The sequence below is a fragment of the Dendrobium catenatum genome, unplaced genomic scaffold (genome assembly GCF_001605985.2).
Source record: "Dendrobium catenatum unplaced genomic scaffold, ASM160598v2 fragScaff_scaffold_847, whole genome shotgun sequence".
Classification (NCBI taxonomy): Eukaryota; Viridiplantae; Streptophyta; class Magnoliopsida; order Asparagales; family Orchidaceae; genus Dendrobium; species Dendrobium catenatum.
In genome coordinates this window covers 8,485,689-8,503,325 of record NW_021319309.1, presented here as the reverse complement: position 1 = coordinate 8,503,325, position 17,637 = coordinate 8,485,689, and the positions used below count along the sequence as shown (strand labels likewise).

The window sequence follows — 17,637 nt, the reverse complement described above, 5'->3', positions numbered from 1 at the left end:
TAGGAGTAACATGATGCAAATTTTCATTATCAGAAGGAACAAAGCCTTTTGTTGAGATTGTTTGGTTCCAACATTAACTCTGCGAAGGTGAGGATGCAACCTATAGCAGTCGTTAAAAGCATGGCGATGCATTTTATAGTGTGAACAGAATATAGGTAAATTCTCAAATTCTACCTTTTGAAAATAGCTGTTAAGCTCTGATCCTATCCAAACCTCCGATGGATGTTTCTTAGAAACATCAAGTTTAACAAGGACCCGAGCAATAGAAGGATGAGAGATGGAAGCCACGGCTTGATCAGTTTGTAAAGGCTTTCCAAAATAGATGTAAGACCAAATAAAACCTGGGTATTAAAAAAATGTAATCTCAAATTAGGAAAGACAATCTAAACCGGCACAATAGAGGAATCCAGAAGAACGTCAAAATTAGGCATCCATTTGAGAAGACGCAATTGACACCCTTAAAAGTAGTAAGATCTACGAGCAAAGATATGACGGTAATCCAGATCGTTCATTAATTGAATAGAGACGTGTCTCGGATCTAGCAAACTGACATGAAACAAACCAGACAGTTTCAAACTCACAAAAAACTTGTGGATCACATCAAGATTAGGGCGACATAAAACAAATTTATCTACCAGAATAAGGGAAAAAGGGGCTAAAAGTTGAGATACAACTAAGTCATTGAACAAAAGAGCTGGACAAACCTTAAAAGAAGACTGCACAAAATTAAGCTTAGAAGAAGAAGAAGATGATCCAGAGACAACATCCTTAAAAGATCAAGCGCGACCATCAATAAAGGCAGCAATCAGAAGGAGAGATGACGACGTTCTACTGAAGGAAAACTGAATAAGAAACTCAAAATAAAGCAACTAACAAACACAAACAAAATTAAAGAAAGAAAAAAGCCAGCAAAAAAATGAAACCAAAAGCAAGGAAAATGGCCAGGACGAATGCAAGAATGGAAACCCTAAAATGCCTCAGAGTCACTAGACGTCGCAGAACGATCAAGCAGGGACATATTAGAACAATCCTCTAGTTGTCGCAAAAATTTTTTACGAACATCCTTGGGTCCGCAGAGACCCATGGATTTAGTTTCTTATATATCTTTGAGTTCATTTGGTTAATTGAATAGTAAACCATAGAAAAAAGCCCAACAAGTGACCTACAAGTTTAAAAAAAGATAAATAATATAGAAAAAAAATACACTAAGTTACATTACATTCATCATGAAGTCCATAAAAAGAAAATAATCATGCCTTAATCATGTGTTAAATATAATATATACACATTGGAATATTAATAAAATAATAGAAAAAATTATTAAATAAAATATGTCCAAATATATTGAATTGATTTTGTGGATTAAAGTGTAGGTCTTTGTTAATTTAATTCTAAATTTTCATAAAGTTTTGTGGTCATCTACTGCAATAATAAACAAACCTCAATTTCGTTTTGTAAGAGAGGCCTCATAAAAAATTAAATTTAGAAAAATCATAAATAATACAGAAAAATTGATCAAAAAGTTTAAACTAAAATACAACCCATTTTTAATAAATCCATGAATAATTTATTAAAATAATTTAATTTAAATTCTAATCCTAAAGCTAAAGTTAAACTTTAGTCTAACTCCATCATAAAGTGGAAATAAATATAAGAAATAATTTAAAGATTAACAATAAAAATATCCATAAACAAATTAAGTAAAAATTTGAACAAAATTCAACTTTATTAAAATAAATCTTAAACATCAACACGAATAATATTATTCAAAAGGTAATAAAACATACATAAATAATATAAATTCATAGTCATATTTAGTAACTCTCTCCCTTTTTGGATAAAAGATTTACATTCCTCTAAGGCTTAGGATATGTTGGTTAGTGAACTTATGCACCCATTGTTCATTTAATAATATGTTCTTAAATAAAATAACAACAACAACAACAACAACAACAACAACAACAACAACAACAACAATAATAATAATAATAATAATAATAATAATAATAATAATAATAATAATAATAATAATAATAATCAAAATAATAATAATAATAATAATAATAATAATAATAATAATAATAATAATAATAATAATAATAATAATAATAATAATAATAATAATAATAATAATAATAATAATAATAATAATAATAATAATAATAATAATAATAATAATAATAATAATAATAATAATAATAATAATAATAATAATAATAATAATAATAATAATAATAATAATAATAATAATAATAATAATAATAATAATAATAATAATAATAATAATAATAATAATAATAATAATAATAATAATAATAATAATAATAATAATAATAATAATAATAATAATAATAATAATAATAATAATAATAATAATAATAATAATAATAATAATAATAATAATAATAATAATAATAATAATAATAATAATAATAATAATAATAATAATAATAATAATAATAATAATAATAATAATAATAATAATAATAATAATAATAATAATAATAATAATAATAATAATAATAATAATAATAATAATAATAATAATAATAATAATAATAATAATAATAATAATAATAATAATAATAATAATAATAATAATAATAATAATAATAATAATAATAATAATAATAATAATAATAATAATAATAATAATAATAATAATAATAATAATAATAATAATAATAATAATAATAATAATAATAATAATAATAATAATAATAATAATAATAATAATAATAATAATAATAATAATAATAATAATAATAATAATAATAATAATAATAATAATAATAATAATAATAATAATAATAATAATAATAATAATAATAATAATAATAATAATAATAATAATAATAATAATAATAATAATAATAATAATAATAATAATAATAATAATAATAATAATAATAATAATAATAATAATAATAATAATAATAATAATAATAATAATAATAATAATAATAATAATAATAATAATAATAATAATAATAATAATAATAATAATAATAATAATAATAATAATAATAATAATAATAATAATAATAATAATAATAATAATAATAATAATAATAATAATAATAATAATAATAATAATAATAATAATAATAATAATAATAATAATAATAATAATAATAATAATAATAATAATAATAATAATAATAATAATAATAATAATAATAATAATAATAATAATAATAATAATAATAATAATAATAATAATAATAATAATAATAATAATAATAATAATAATAATAATAATAATAATAATAATAATAATAATAATAATAATAATAATAATAATAATAATAATAATAATAATAATAATAATAATAATAATAATAATAATAATAATAATAATAATAATAATAATAATAATAATAATAATAATAATAATAATAATAATAATAATAATAATAATAATAATAATAATAATAATAATAATAATAATAATAATAATAATAATAATAATAATAATAATAATAATAATATGGTTTGACCGAACCACTATAAATTGGTGTGTTCTTTCCTTTATTTTTTCTGCACTTTATTTCCGCATTTATTTTTATTGTGGTTAATTGCGTGGATGAATTTGATTATATTTCTTTTTATTGTGAATGAAATTTGCTTCCACATAAAGTCATAAAAAGATATTTCTTTTCATTAAAGAAGTTTTTTAATCATCCAATTCACCCCCTCTTGTCGTTTAGTAATTTCATGGTGCGTGGGTTGAAGGATCTGCTGGGAGATTTTTCCAAAGGGTGGAATATGAAAAAATTGATCTTATGTGCTATTAATGCGGAAGGGTAGGCCATGATAAGAAGGTTTGTCCGGAAAATGTCACTCTGGTGATGAAGGATCAAATGTTGAAGAATATGGAAGCAGATAACGGGCAAGACAAATTGGTTGGACATGAAAATAAACATTCTGTGGTTAGTACCGAGTATGGCACTTGGATTCATGTCCAATTCAAAAATAGAAGAATTAGAAGAAATACTACATTTAACAAAAATGTAAAGGATATCGTGAACAAATCAGAGCATAAAAATTCTGATGATCAGCAGGTTTCTCAGTCTAAAGAAGTCCAGCTGAAGGCAAAGAGTGACTGTAATGTCTAGAAAGCAGGTGGAGTTCCAGAGAACGATTCAAATTCAGGAAATGATGCTGAAACGGAGGTTTGTGTACAATCAACAAACCGGTTTGCTGTTCTGGTTGAGGAAGAGGAAGGATAAATTTTGGGTAATATTATAAGTAATGTTAAGATGGTTGACAGAGGCTCGGAACCATTGGATCCAGGGGTAAGTCATAATGCTCTGAATTCTGGGAGTGGTGGTTTCAAGGTTAAGCTAGCAAAAGAATTGAAGTCATTGGGACCCGTTGGCAGTGATTATCAAACAAAGAAAAAGAGGAATGGAAGGTTGAACCCCAACAGTGGGGGAAGATCCTCTAGACCTTTTTAACTTTGTCTTCAATTCTTTTTTGGAATTGCAGGGGAGCGAGGAAGAAAGAAGCTTCCTTGTATCTTAAGGAAATGGTTAGAGATGAAAATGTTTTCTTTATTGGACTTTTGGAGACTAAACTGTCCAGCATTCATAGAAGGGAGGTTGATTGTCTTTTGGGTAATGAATGGGATTATTTTCACCAACATGCTGTTGGGACTTCTGGTGGTATTCTGGTACTGTGGAAGATAAAGTTGGTGTCATTTAAGGTTTATGAAGCTTCTTCACAGGTGATCATTGGTAATCTTTCGGTTCCTAGCTTGGGAATTTGGAAGATTGCTACTGTTTATGGAAGTCGTTGCTACAAGGAGAGGAGCGATCTTTGGAATCAGTTGGAAAAGAGCATGGAGAATTCTATTCCTTCTATTATAGGGGGGGACTTTAATTGCATTTTAAATAAGGATGAGAAGAGAGGAGGTAAGAGGTTCTTATTTTCTAGAGGACCTAGAGAAATGAAGAGTTTCATGGTGAACTCAGATTTTCATGATATTGGAAGTGTTGGGCCAAGATTCACGTGGTGTAACAACAAAGAGGGCACTTCTCGGATATGGGAAAGGTTGGACAGATGTATAATGAATTCGATGGCTATACAGAAGCTTCCTTTGGTAGTAAACAGACATTTGGCGAGGATGGCGTCTGACCATTGTCCTATTTTGATTAAGATGGATGAAATGATGCGGCCTAAGGTGAAAACCATCAAATTTGAAGATACATGGAGGTCATACCCTGCGACCAAAAGCATAGTTTATCATTCTTGGAAGAAGAATGATGTTGGTGATGAGTATACAATTTTAAAAAAGAAGCTTAATCGTACTTTGAAATCTTTATTTTTCTGGAGTAAAAATAAATGCAAAGACTTGAATGTTTTAAAGGAAAGATTGAAGAAGGAGATCCTTGATTTGAAAAATTAGGAAGCTTCGAATAGTAATTGGTCTGCTGATGACCTCTTTGAGCTTAGAAATAAAGTACATGAACTAAATGTTACTTTGAGAAGACTCTCTACTTGGTGGAATCAAAGGGCTAAGGCTAGGTGGCATGAGGAAGGAGATGCAAATTCCAAGCTTTTTCATAACTTTGCAACGGCTAGAAGGAATGGGAACCGTATTTTTCAAGTTAAAGATGAAGCAAACAAGTTGCTAGAGGAGGAGGATCAAATCTAGAAAGTCTTCACAAAATTCTTTGAGAAGAAATGGAAATATAGGGAATGTGAAGTTACGGGATGGCCTTCAATTATGGAGAATCAAAAGTTAACTGATGCAGATATGGAGCTGTTAAATGCTGAATTTACTGAAAAGGAGATGCAAATTTCGGTGTTCCAGCAAGGGAATAATAAGTCTCCATGTTTGGATGGCATTACCTCTTCCTTCTACAAATGCTATTGGAACATTGTGTGGGAAACGTTATGGAATGCTGCAAGATGCTTCTTTAATTCCAGCCATATGAATAAGGAATGGAAGGACACATTGATTGTCTTAATTCCTAAAATGAAGAGTCCCTTGACTCCTTCAAATTATAGGCCCATTATCCTATGCCAAACCAATTATACAATTGTGTCTACTATGCTTGTTAATAGATTGAAGAAGGGTATTTCTAATTTGATTTCCGAAGAACAAGATGCTTTCATCCATGGAAGATCTATTGTTGAACATTGTTTGTTAGCTCAGGAGATTTTTCACAAGTTTAAAATTTCAAAGAACAAGAAGGGAATGATGGCAGTAAAGTTTGATATGGAGCAAGCCTATGATAGCATGGGATGGACAACTCTTCGACATATTTTAAGATGGTATGGTTTTCCTACTGTTTTCTCTAACCTTCTCTTGGAATGTGTTGTAGATGTGAGATTTTCTGTTATTATTAACGGGAAGAACTCTGAATGGATTAATGCCCAAAGTGGATTCCGTCAGGGATGTCCACTTTCACCATACCTATTCATCATTTGTTTCCAATTGATCACTAACTCACTAGAGCAAAGGGGGAAGAGCCTTGGCATTCAAATTTCAAGTGGAGGACTGAAGATTACTCATTTACTTTATGCAGACGATGCTCTCATTTTTTCTCATGCATCTGTTGAGCTTGCTAAAACTTTGAAGACCATTGTGGAGAAGTTTAGTAAATGGACTGGGCAAAAAATTAATGTTAGCAAATCCCAATTGCTATTTGGTAAGGTGTTCAGTTTCCATATGAGGAAGAAGATTGGCAGAATTCTTGGTTTCAAGATAGTGAAGGAAATGAAGTACTTGGGAGTAAAGATATCACTTGAAAGAATCAAGATGGCTGATTATCAAGAGATTCTTAGCAATGCCATGGAAAGACTTAATGCATGGAGTAGGAAATCTTTATCCTTGGGAGGTAAACTGAGTCTCATAGAAAGTTCTTTGCTCTCTATGACAAATTTTTTAATTACCCAGTCTTTGGTACCTAAGAGGCTACTACGTGATTTGGAAAAGTTGTGTAGAAGTTTTATTTGGAATAATAAAGATGGTACTAAGGGGATGCATTACATTGCTTGGAATGATATTTGAAAACCAAGGAGTTTGGGAGGATTGGGTTTACATTCTCCTTTACATAGAATCGGGTCTTTAAGATCCAAGGTGACATGGAACTATATTCAGAAGCCTTACTCTTTGCTTCACCGTGTCATGAAGAGGAAGTATGGTGATAATTTAATGAATGGAGCTCAAAGGAACATCAGTTCTAATGCCTGGAAAATTCTAGTGGATGGTGAGAATAATCTGATGATGGTGGTTCGTTGGAATGTGGGGGAAAGGAGATAAAATCAATATTTTAAATGACACTTGGCTGCTGGATAGATGTATTAATCGTTGCCCTACTTTTGCGGATTGCAACTTACTGAATGGTATGAATGTACAGTAGTTGATATTACCTAATGGTATGTGGAATTCTGATTTGTTACAAAGAGCATTTCATCCATACCTTATCTCTTTAATCAATCAAGTTCCTATTGAGCTTGGTGAGGAGGTCCGGATGGAGTTGATGAAGATGTGTTCGGGGAAGACTGTGTCTGCCATGGTATACGAACAAATGTGGCTAAATAAATGCAATTCGGAGGATGTGGATTATTTCAGCTGGTTGAAGAAGTTGAAGATGAACAAGAAAATTGAAATTTTCTGGTGGAGACTAGGTAAATCAGCTATTCCAACTAATATGTTTCTTATGAATCACAGAATTTTAGATAATGCTCTTTGTCCTAGAGGTTGCCAAGCTAATGTAACGTATGAGCATATTATGGTACATTGTAAGTACCTGATTGAGATCATTATGAAGCTGCGGGAGTGGGGAATTTTTATTCCTATATTTTATTCATTGAACTGCTGTTTGGAAGACTTAAAGAAGATGTTTGTCCATAATTATGGGATTGTTCGGGTGTATTTCTCTATTGTGTTTTATTCTTGGAAGAACCGGAATGATATTAAGCATGGTAAATCTGCTATGCCATGCTCCATTATTGCTTCTAATGCTCTATTTTTTGCAGTTTCCAAATCTGGTCCATTTCTATCTATATGGGGTACTAATCTCCTTAGGGAGTCTCAAAGAACTTGGTACCCTCCACCGAAAGAATGGTTTAAGGTTAATGTAGATGCATCTTTGACAAGCTCTAATCTGGCTGGCATTGGAGAAATTTTTTGGGATTAAAAAGGATGGTTTATTAGTGCCTTTGGAAAGAATGGAATTCATTGGGATATTGGCCATCTTGAGCTACAAGCAGTCCGCACCGTTAAGGATTTTTTGAAGAGCTGGATGTTGGAATGTAAAGGGCTTATCATAGAAAGTGATAATATTAATATTATCAAATTCATTCAGAATTTTTTGAAAGAGAATAAGGAGAATGTGGAGAAATGGCCACATAAAAATTTATGTTTTTTGAATGATTTCAATAAGGTTATCTTCCTCCATGCTTATAGAAGTTGCAATAAAGTAGCAAATTGTTGTGATACTATGACATTGGAGAGTAGTTTTTTCTTTGATAGTTTTTCTTTTGATTGCATTCCTTCCTTGTTGTTAGGTTTAATCAAGGAGGAATGTGATACCTTCAATACTTGTACTTAATTTCATTTTTTTTTGGTTTAATGCTATGTGATGCATTTCTTTCAAAAAAAAAAAAAATCCATTTGGCGGTAACGGTTGCAGCCACTGATGGCGGCGGATGATAGACGGCATTCTGCCAGTGATTGTCCTAAGGATGATCGCGGATCTTCATCTTAGAAATGATGGTGATGATGGTGGCGGAAAGCCGCTGACAAGGTCAAAATATGAACACGGAGGTTGAAGACCGACGGCAATCTTCATCGTCGAAGTCTCCTTCATTTGCAGGTAACTAAAAAATCAATGAAATTGGAGTTGGATTATCATTTTTGAATTCTAAGTAGAGAATTCAAATTCCTTTGATGAAACGTTACTGACTTTTGGTGATAAAGGAGGTATCAGAATTATCGCCTAAGGTGATAAGGCATGTGGAAGGTAAAGGTAAGGCTATAGTTGATATGGTGGATATGGTTACTCCAAATAATTTGAAATTATCTAAAATTCCTTCTGATATTGCTGCATCTACTTCTGGAATGAAAATTTTTATTAACCGGTTCGTTAATTCGAATGCAATGCCTAGACTAAGTTGTAGCATGATAAATGAAAATTCTTAGAATTTGGTTAACAACTATATTCATTCTGTTCTGGAAAGGAAGAATGACTTGGATGAAGTTAAGATGTCTGATGATATGCCTAAAAAGTTTGTAGGCTCTGGTGAAGTGAATCCTTGGAGTAACAAACCATATGTTAAATTGAATTTTAATGAAGAGGAGGTGGTTCTATCTGATGATGGAAAGGCAGTAAGGCTTAATGTAGAACTGGAGGAGATGAACTCCAAAAATTGTCAAATTCATTGGTAATAATGGTATTCGGGAAAGATTTACCATCCCATATGGTGGCTTGGGAGTTAAGGAAACAATGGAGTCAATTTGAACAATTCCACTTTACTGCATTGGGAAGTGGATGGTTTTTATGCTCATTCTCATTGAAAGAGATGATAGAAGCAGCTCATTCAGGAGGACCTTGGTTTGTGAACGAACATATTGTAGGTATAGAGAAGTGGTCTCCAAAATTTAATACTTCATCTATAAAGGGACTTTCTTCTCCAATTTGGATTAGAATGCCCCACTTACCTTTGCTATGTTGGGATGAAAAGAATGTAGCTTGCATTACTTCAAGAATTGGAAAACCACTTATGTTGGATGGTAATATGTTTCATTGGGGAAGGAGAGAATTTGTTAAAGTTTGTGTGAGAATCAAACTTGATCAAACTCTTCCATTAGGTGTATGGGTGGATAGCATGGCTGGAAGATTCTTCCAAAATGTGGAGTATGAGAAGGTATCAAACTTTTGCTTTGTATTCGGGAAGATTGGACATGTGGATAAGGAATGTATTCTAAAAGAAAAAGATCATAAAGTCATGAAGGTTGCTGATGATGTTATGGAGGGAAAGGTGGGGGAAGGAAACAAGATGTTATCAAAGAACCCTCTTATGGTCCATGGATTTTGGTCAACAATAAGAGAAGGAGAAATTAAAAACAGAGAAACTAGTTGATTAAACCAAACACTTCCAGATTTGTAAAAAAATCTGTTGTTCCAATGGTAGTTGTAAAATAAGCTCAGACTGTTATGGATGATGGCATTTGTAAAGACTCTATCAAGGAGCTCCCAGGAAGATTATGTAAAGTTGCTGATCAACTAGAAGAGGGGGAGATTAATTTGGAAGGATATTTAGTGGAAAAGATGGAACAAAATAGTGATCTATTGGAACAAAAAATGCTGTGTAACAAAAATTTTATTAACTCTGATCGATATCTTTCTCAGGTTGTTTCAAATAACATAAATGGGAAGGGTTGCTTGTGAACTCAAGTAAATCCTAAGGGATTACCTGTGAACTCATGTACTCCCCATCAAATTACTGATTTCAAGCTTCAAAAAGATATAAGAGCACTTGAAGTGGAGCAGTTGGAACAATTGATCATTGCCAACAAATCTGCTGAATTGGTAGCAGGAAAGAAATGGGATGTGGAAGTTCCTCTTGTTCAGAAGAGGAATAATATGTTCGCTGTACTTTAAATAGTTGATGAAGATGGAAAAGCAAAATCTAATGAAGAAAATGCCTTCGTTGACAGAGAAGTAGGTGTGCTGAAAGTGGATGAAAAAATAGTTAAAAAAGTGGACCTTCAAAATGATTTGGTGAATAAGTGTGAGAATGACATTTATTTTAATGACATGCCTAAGTGTAAATTGTCTAAAGAACTCAAATCTTTAGGGCCCATAAAAACCAAAGCTCGTGGAAGAATGGGAGATGGAGCTAGTAGGAAGAAAGAGGGGGGCTACTCCCCTAGAAGTGCTTAATGGATTCCATAGCTTTTTGGAATTGTAGAGGGGAAAATAAGAAGGAAGCCTCTCTATATATGAAGGAATTTATCAAGGATTACAAGATATTCTTTGTAGGATTGGTGGAAACTAAAATCAACTCTTTTGATAGAGTTGAATTTGAAAGGATGATGGGTCGTCATTGGGATTTCTTTAATCTTCCTTTGGAAGGATTGTCTGGTGGCATTATGACTTTATGGAGAACAGATATTGCTTCATTTTTAGTTTTTAAGACTTCAGATCAATGTGTGATAGTGATAGGAGAGCTTGATGTCTTTAACAAAGGTATTTGGATGATTGCTACTGTTTATGGGAGCAAGGAGGTTCAGAAGAGGAGATTGGTATGGGATTGTATTCATGAGAAATCACACAGGAAGATTCCAGCTATTATTGGTGGGGATTTCAACTGCATTTTGTCTCAAGGGGAAAAAAAGGAGGAAGGAAGTTTGTCTTTTCTCAAGGTTCCTTAGAAATGCTCAAATTCATGAATGATAATGACTATCATGATGTTGGGGTGGTTGGTCCAAGATTTACTTGGTCCAATAATAAAGTGGGAAGTGGAAGAATTTTGGAACGTTTGGATAGGTGTTTGTTGAACTCCTTGGCTCTTCAAAATATTCAAATTGTGGTGGTAAGACATTTAGCCAGAGTGGCTTCAGACCACTGCCCTATAGTGCTGAAATTATTTGAAGTTTCAATAAAGATGAGAAAGTATATCAAGTTTGAAGAGGTTTGGTTATCATTTAAAACATCAGCACAAATAGTTTCTAAAAGGTGGAAGAAGAAATTTGTAGGAGATGACCGGAAGTTCTGAGCAAAAACTGCAAAAGAACTTTAAATGATTTGTTTTATTAGAGCAAGAATAAACTGAAAGACTTTTCCAATGAAAAGGAGAGGTTGAAGGCTGAAATTTTACTACTTTAGGAAGAAGAAGCTAGAAATGGTTGGTTGAATGATGATAATTTATGGAAGCTTAGATCTTAAAGTAAAAGACTTGAATTTTATTCTCAATTGCTTGAATACTTGGTGGAAGCAAAGAGCAAAGGTGAAGTGGGTGTTTGAAGGGGATTCAAACACAAAATTCTTTCATGCCATTGCCAATGCCAGGAGAAATGCAAATTGGATTTCTCAAGTGAAGAAGAGTGTTGGATTGCTCACCGAAGACCCTAAAGATGTGGAAGATGTTTTTGTCTAATTCTTTCATGATAAATGGAAGGATAGATACTGTAGTTTGGAGAACTGGCCAGAACCTTGGATGGTCTTGGAAGAAGATGACAAGATTTTATTGAGAAAGGAGCTTTCAGTGGATGAAGTTCAGGAGGCTGTTATGAGGTTAGGGAACAATAAAGCTCCGGGATATGATGGACTGTCGCATTCCATTTTCAAAAGCTTTTGGGAAATCATTGGTGAAGACATTTATAAAGCAGTAAGTCATTTCTTCTCTACAAGGAATATGAGTAAAGATTGGAAAGATACTTTGGTTGTTCTTATTCCAAAGTCTACTAATCCTTTAACTCCTAACTTTCAACCTATATGTTTATGTAATTCAATTTATAAAATTGTGGCCAATGTTATTTTAAATAGAATGCTATTGGTAATTTCAAGGATCATATCTGAAGAAAAAGTGGCTTTTGTGAGGGGGAGATCTATTTTTGATCATCTTTAATTAGCTCAAGAGATTTTCTCTAAACTAAGTCATTCAAAGGCTTGCAATGGGTTTTTAGCCATCAAATTGGATATGGAGCAAGCATATAATAGTATGTGTTGGTTAACTTTGAAGAAGATGTTGATGTAGTTGGGATTCCCGAATAGATTTCTTGGATTGATTATGGATTGTGTTTCCAATCCCAGATTCTCTTTATTGATTAATGGAACAAGATCAAATTGGATTGAGGGTAGATGTGGGTTTTGACAAGGATGCCCACTCTCTCCTTTTTTATTTATCATATGCTCCCAGCTTTTATCTAATGTTTTTTACAACAAAGGAAGAGAGTTGGGAATCAGGATCTGCTCTAATGCTCCAAGGATTACACATCTTATGTACGCTGATGACGTATTATTGTTTTCTGATGCAAGATTAAAAAATGTGAAGAAGATGAGGAACATAGTGAAAAACTACTGCTTATGGACTGGACAGAATATTAATCAAGAAAAATCATCTCTGAGTTTTGGCAAATCTGTGTTGAGGAGGCGGAAGAGACAAATATAAAAGTTGTTTGCATTTAAAATTGTGGAAGAATTAGACTACGTGGGAATTAAAATTGCTTTAAGAAGATTAAAAAAGGATGATTTCAAAATGCTATTGAATAAATCTATTAAGAAAATATATGAGTGGGGAAATAGATTTATGTCATTAGCTGGAAGATTATGTTTGGTAAAATATGACCTTCTCTCTTTACCTATTTTCTTAATCTCTCACTCTCTTGTCCCATTATTGTGCTAGCTTAGCTTTATCTTTGGATTTTGATTGGGATTTATTCCTTGAAAAAATCCTTCCTTCTTCCTTTGTTAAAATTGTAAAGGAAGAAAGTGAAAGATGGTTGGTTCCTCTTTTTTTTTGAAGAAAGCAATTTAATGCATTAAGAATCAAAGAAACTAATTACAAGTAATAAAAGGATCACATTCCTCCTTGATAAGGTTCCATAATAAGGAAGGAATGTTTTCCAAAGAGAAACTATCAAAATAAAAACTATCATCTAAAGCAAGGGTAGCACAACAATTAGCTACCTTATTACAATTTCTAGAAACATAATGAAAAATTACCTTATTGAAGTCCTTTAATAAGCAAAGATCCTTATAAGACCATCTATCCATGAGCCATTTATTCTTCTTCTTCAAAGAATCATGAATGAAATTGATAATATTTACATTATCACTCTCCACAATAATTCCTTTGCATTCAAGCATCCAATCACAAAGGAAGTCCTTGGCTGCAAAAACTGCATCAAGCTCCAATTGAGCTATATTCCAATGAGTTCTCTTTTTTCCAAAAGCACTGATGAATCTGCCCATGTGATCACGGAAAATGCCTCCAATCCCAGCTTTATTGGATCCAAGTAGAGAAGCATCCACATTGATTTTAATCCAATCCTTTGGAGGGGGGCACCAAGGATGAATGGACTCCCTAGGGAGATTAGTGCCCCAACTTACAAGAAAAGGATTAACATTGGAGGTAACATAATAAAGAGCATTAGCTGCAACTAAAGAGCTCGGTATAGCAGTTTTTTGGTGCTGAATTTCATTTCTATTCTTCCATGACAAGTAAACAATTGTGCAATAGAGTTTCACCATTCCAGAATTTTGAACCGTTAGAGCCTTTAAACTATGCAAACAATCATCCAAAGAATTGAAGAAAGGTATTTGAATACCCCATTCACGAATTCTCATGATTACCTCAATCAAGTATTTACAATTAACCATGATATGCTCATAAGACTCAATGGAATCACAACCTCTACCACAGTTTATAAAATCTAAAATTTTTCGTTTCTTTAAAAAAACATTAGTTGGGATTGCCTTTTTGCCAAGTCTCCACCAAAAAGTTTCCACCTTCTTGTTTAGTTTTAGCTTCATCAACCAATTAAAGAACCCATATTCATCATCACTTAATCTATTAGAGACAACATATTCAAAAGAGAGAGCTGAAACGGTCTTGCCCGAGCACCAATTAATCAATTCAATGTTGTCATCAACCTCTATATCAATGCTGATTTGGGAAATGATCTCAATAATTTCTTGATGGAAAGCTATTTGCAATTTGAAATAATTCCAATCTCCATTGTTTAAAAGGAACTCACTAATTGTGGCATTCTCAAGATAAACACAATTGATAAAAGTGGGCCAACGGTTTAAACATTTATCATGCAACCAAGTATCATTCAAAACATTGATACTCTTTCCATTGCCAATGTTCCACCTAGCAATATTCTTCAAAGCCTTTCCTCCATCTAAAAGGATATGCCAAGCACTAGAGCCAGTTTTACGGTGAGCTTCATGTAAAATGTCATCCCCATATTTGTGCTTCATGGTTTTGTGAAATAAAGAGTCGGGTTTTTGAAGAAAATTCCAAGCCACATTGGATCTAAGAGATCCAATTCTAGATAAAGGGGAATGTAAACCCAACCCACCAAATTTCTTTGGTTTACATATCTCATCCCAAGCCACATAATGAATACCCCTATCACCATTTTGTTTATGCCAAATAAAGTTTCTACAAAGCTTTTCAAGTTCAAGAAGAACTCTCTTGGGAATTAAAGAATTTGTAATGAGATAGTTTGGCATAGAAAGTAAAGAGCTCTCAATAAGAACAATTTTACCTCCCAAGGAAAGAGATTTCCTACTCCAAGCATTTAACCGATCCAAGACATTGCCAATTAGCTCCTGAAAATCAGCAATTTTAAGTCTTCTAAGAGCCATCTTCACACCAAGATAAATCATTTCCTTCACCATTTTAATGCCCAGCAAATTGGTGATTTTCTTCCTCATTTTCTTTCTTACATTTTTCCCAAATAAAATATGGGATTTGTTAAGATTAACTCTTTGGCCAGACCAATTGCAAAAGTCCTCCACAATTTTCTTCATCAACTTTGCCAAAGAGGAAGTGGCATGAGAGAAAATTAGAACATCATCAGCATATAACAAATGAGTAATCCTAGGTCCTCCAGAAGAGATTTGAATACCAAGATTTTGACCTCTTTGATTAATAGCATTTGACAACAGTTGGGAACATAAAATAAAGAGATAAGGTGAGAGTGGACATCCTTGACGAAATCCACTATAAGCCTTAATCCAATTTGAATTAGAGCCATTAATAGAAATAGAGAATCTCACCTCAGTAACACATTCCAGAAGCAAATTAGAAAAGTAGTTGGGAAAGCCATACCAAATAAGAGTGTGATGAAGAGTGGCCCAACCCATACTATCATATGCTTGCTCCATATCAAGTTTGATAGCCATAGCTCCTTTTTTATGCTTGGAAACTTTGAACTTATGAAACATCTCTTGAGCTAAGAGACAATGTTCAGAAATAGATCTACCAGGTATGAAAGCCATCTGCTCTTCTGAGACCAATCTAGAGATAATCTTCTTTAATCTATTTACAAGCATAGAAGCAATAATTTTGTAGTTCATTTGACAAAGGCTAATGGGACGGAAATTTGCTGGAACCAAAGGATTTTTAATTTTAGCAATCAAGATAATAAGAGTATCCTTCCATTCTCTACACATTCTACCAGTTAAGAAGAAGTTGTTAACTGCATTCCATAAAGTGTCCCAAACAATGCTCCAAAAGCTTTTGTAAAAAGAGGAAGTAATCCCATCTATGCCAGGGGATTTATTATTACCTTGCTGGAAAACCGAGCTCTTCAAGTCTTCAACCGTGAAAGCTTCATTAAGCATAGAGTTATCATCCACCATAATTTTCTGATTTTGTAAAACTGTTGGCCAATCCGTCAGCTTGCACTCTTTAAATTGCCATTTTTTTTCAAAGAAATCAAAGAAGACTTTTTGGATTTGATCTTCATCAACTACTAACTCATTGGTTTCATCCTTTATTTGATTAATTCTGTTTCCACTATTACGGGCAGTAGCAAAATTGTGGAAAAGTTTAGAGTTCATATCACCTTCTTCATGCCATATAGCTTTTGCTCTTTGGTTCCACCAAGTAGATAACCTTCTTAAAGTGACATTGAATTCATGAACTTTAAACCGAAGCAATTTGAGATCCTCCTCATTCCAATCTTCACCCAAAGCCTCCTTCTTTTGAAGTTCTTCAATCTCTTCCTTCAGTTTTTCTTTCAGATTTTTCAGATTTTTACATTTGTTTCTACTCCAAAAAAACAAAGCTTTTAGAGTTCTATTGGTCTTCTTTTGAAGAATTTCACTCTCATTCCCCACATCTTTCTTTTTCCAAGCATAATTAACAATGCTCTTACAAGCTGGATAAGATCTCCAAGTGTCTTCAAATCTGATAATCTTGGACTTGATTCTCAATTCAGTATCCAATTTAAGAAGAATTGGACTATGATCAGAAGCAATTCTAGCAAGGTGTTTAGTAATGGCTAAAGGAACTTTCTGAATAGCTGAAGAGTTTAAAAGACAACGATCTAGCCTCTCCCAAATCCGAGAGGTCCCCTCTTTATTATTACACCAAGTAAACCTTGGTCCAATGTAGCCAATGTCATGGAAATCATAGTTCACCATAAAGCTTTTCATCTCTTTAGGACCTTTAGAAAAAAGAAATCTTTTACCTCCTCTTTTATCTTCTTTGCTTAGAATACAATTGTAGTCACCTCCAATAATTGAGGGAGTGGAATCCTCCATCCAATCTTCAAGTTGTTTCCAAAGTTTACCTCTATCCACACAAGTTCTACTACCATAGATAGTAGCAATTCTCCAAGTTCCCAAAGTAGGAATTAAGAGGTCACCAATAATAGCTTGAGAAGAAGTATCTTTAACCATAAAAGACACCAATTTCATATTCCAAAGTACCAAAATCCCACAGAAGAACCAATGGTCGGATGATGCCAATACTCCCAATCCTTTCCAATAAAGCAGTCAATATCCTTTCTAGTAAAATTTGAGACCTTGGTCTCCATAAGACCAATAAAGAAGACATTATGATCCCTCACTAACTCCTTCAAATATAGGGAAGCTTCTTTCTTTCTAGCTCCCCTACAATTCCAAAACAAGACAGAATTCATTTAAACAATTAAAG

At 32.3% G+C, this 17,637-nt stretch overlaps 1 protein-coding gene across 1 annotated transcript; it reads right to left on the bottom strand.

The window, feature by feature from the left end:
• Positions 1-13,067: 13,067 nt before the first annotated feature.
• LOC110105127 lies at positions 13,068-17,381 on the bottom strand. The gene is made up of 4 exons (XM_028696806.1): positions 16,502-17,381; positions 16,265-16,384; positions 13,791-16,174; positions 13,068-13,166 (listed from the first exon to the last, which is right to left on the bottom strand). Exons 1-4 carry the CDS (start codon positions 17,379-17,381, stop codon positions 13,068-13,070), a joined length of 3,483 nt encoding a protein of 1,160 aa, XP_028552639.1.
• Positions 17,382-17,637: the final 256 nt, after the last annotated feature.

Coding starts and splice junctions, on each gene's coding strand:
- LOC110105127 (XM_028696806.1), bottom strand. CDS start 17,381: ATGGTTAAAGATACTTCTTCTCAAGCTATTATTGGTGACCTCTTAATT. Junction 16,385..16,501: donor CCACAATTTTGCTACTGCCC/GTAATAGTGGAA, acceptor GGCAATTTAAAG/AGTGCAAGCTGACGGATTGG. Junction 13,167..13,790: donor TTATTGTGGAGAGTGATAAT/GTAAATATTATC, acceptor ATTCCCACGTAG/TCTAATTCTTCCACAATTTT.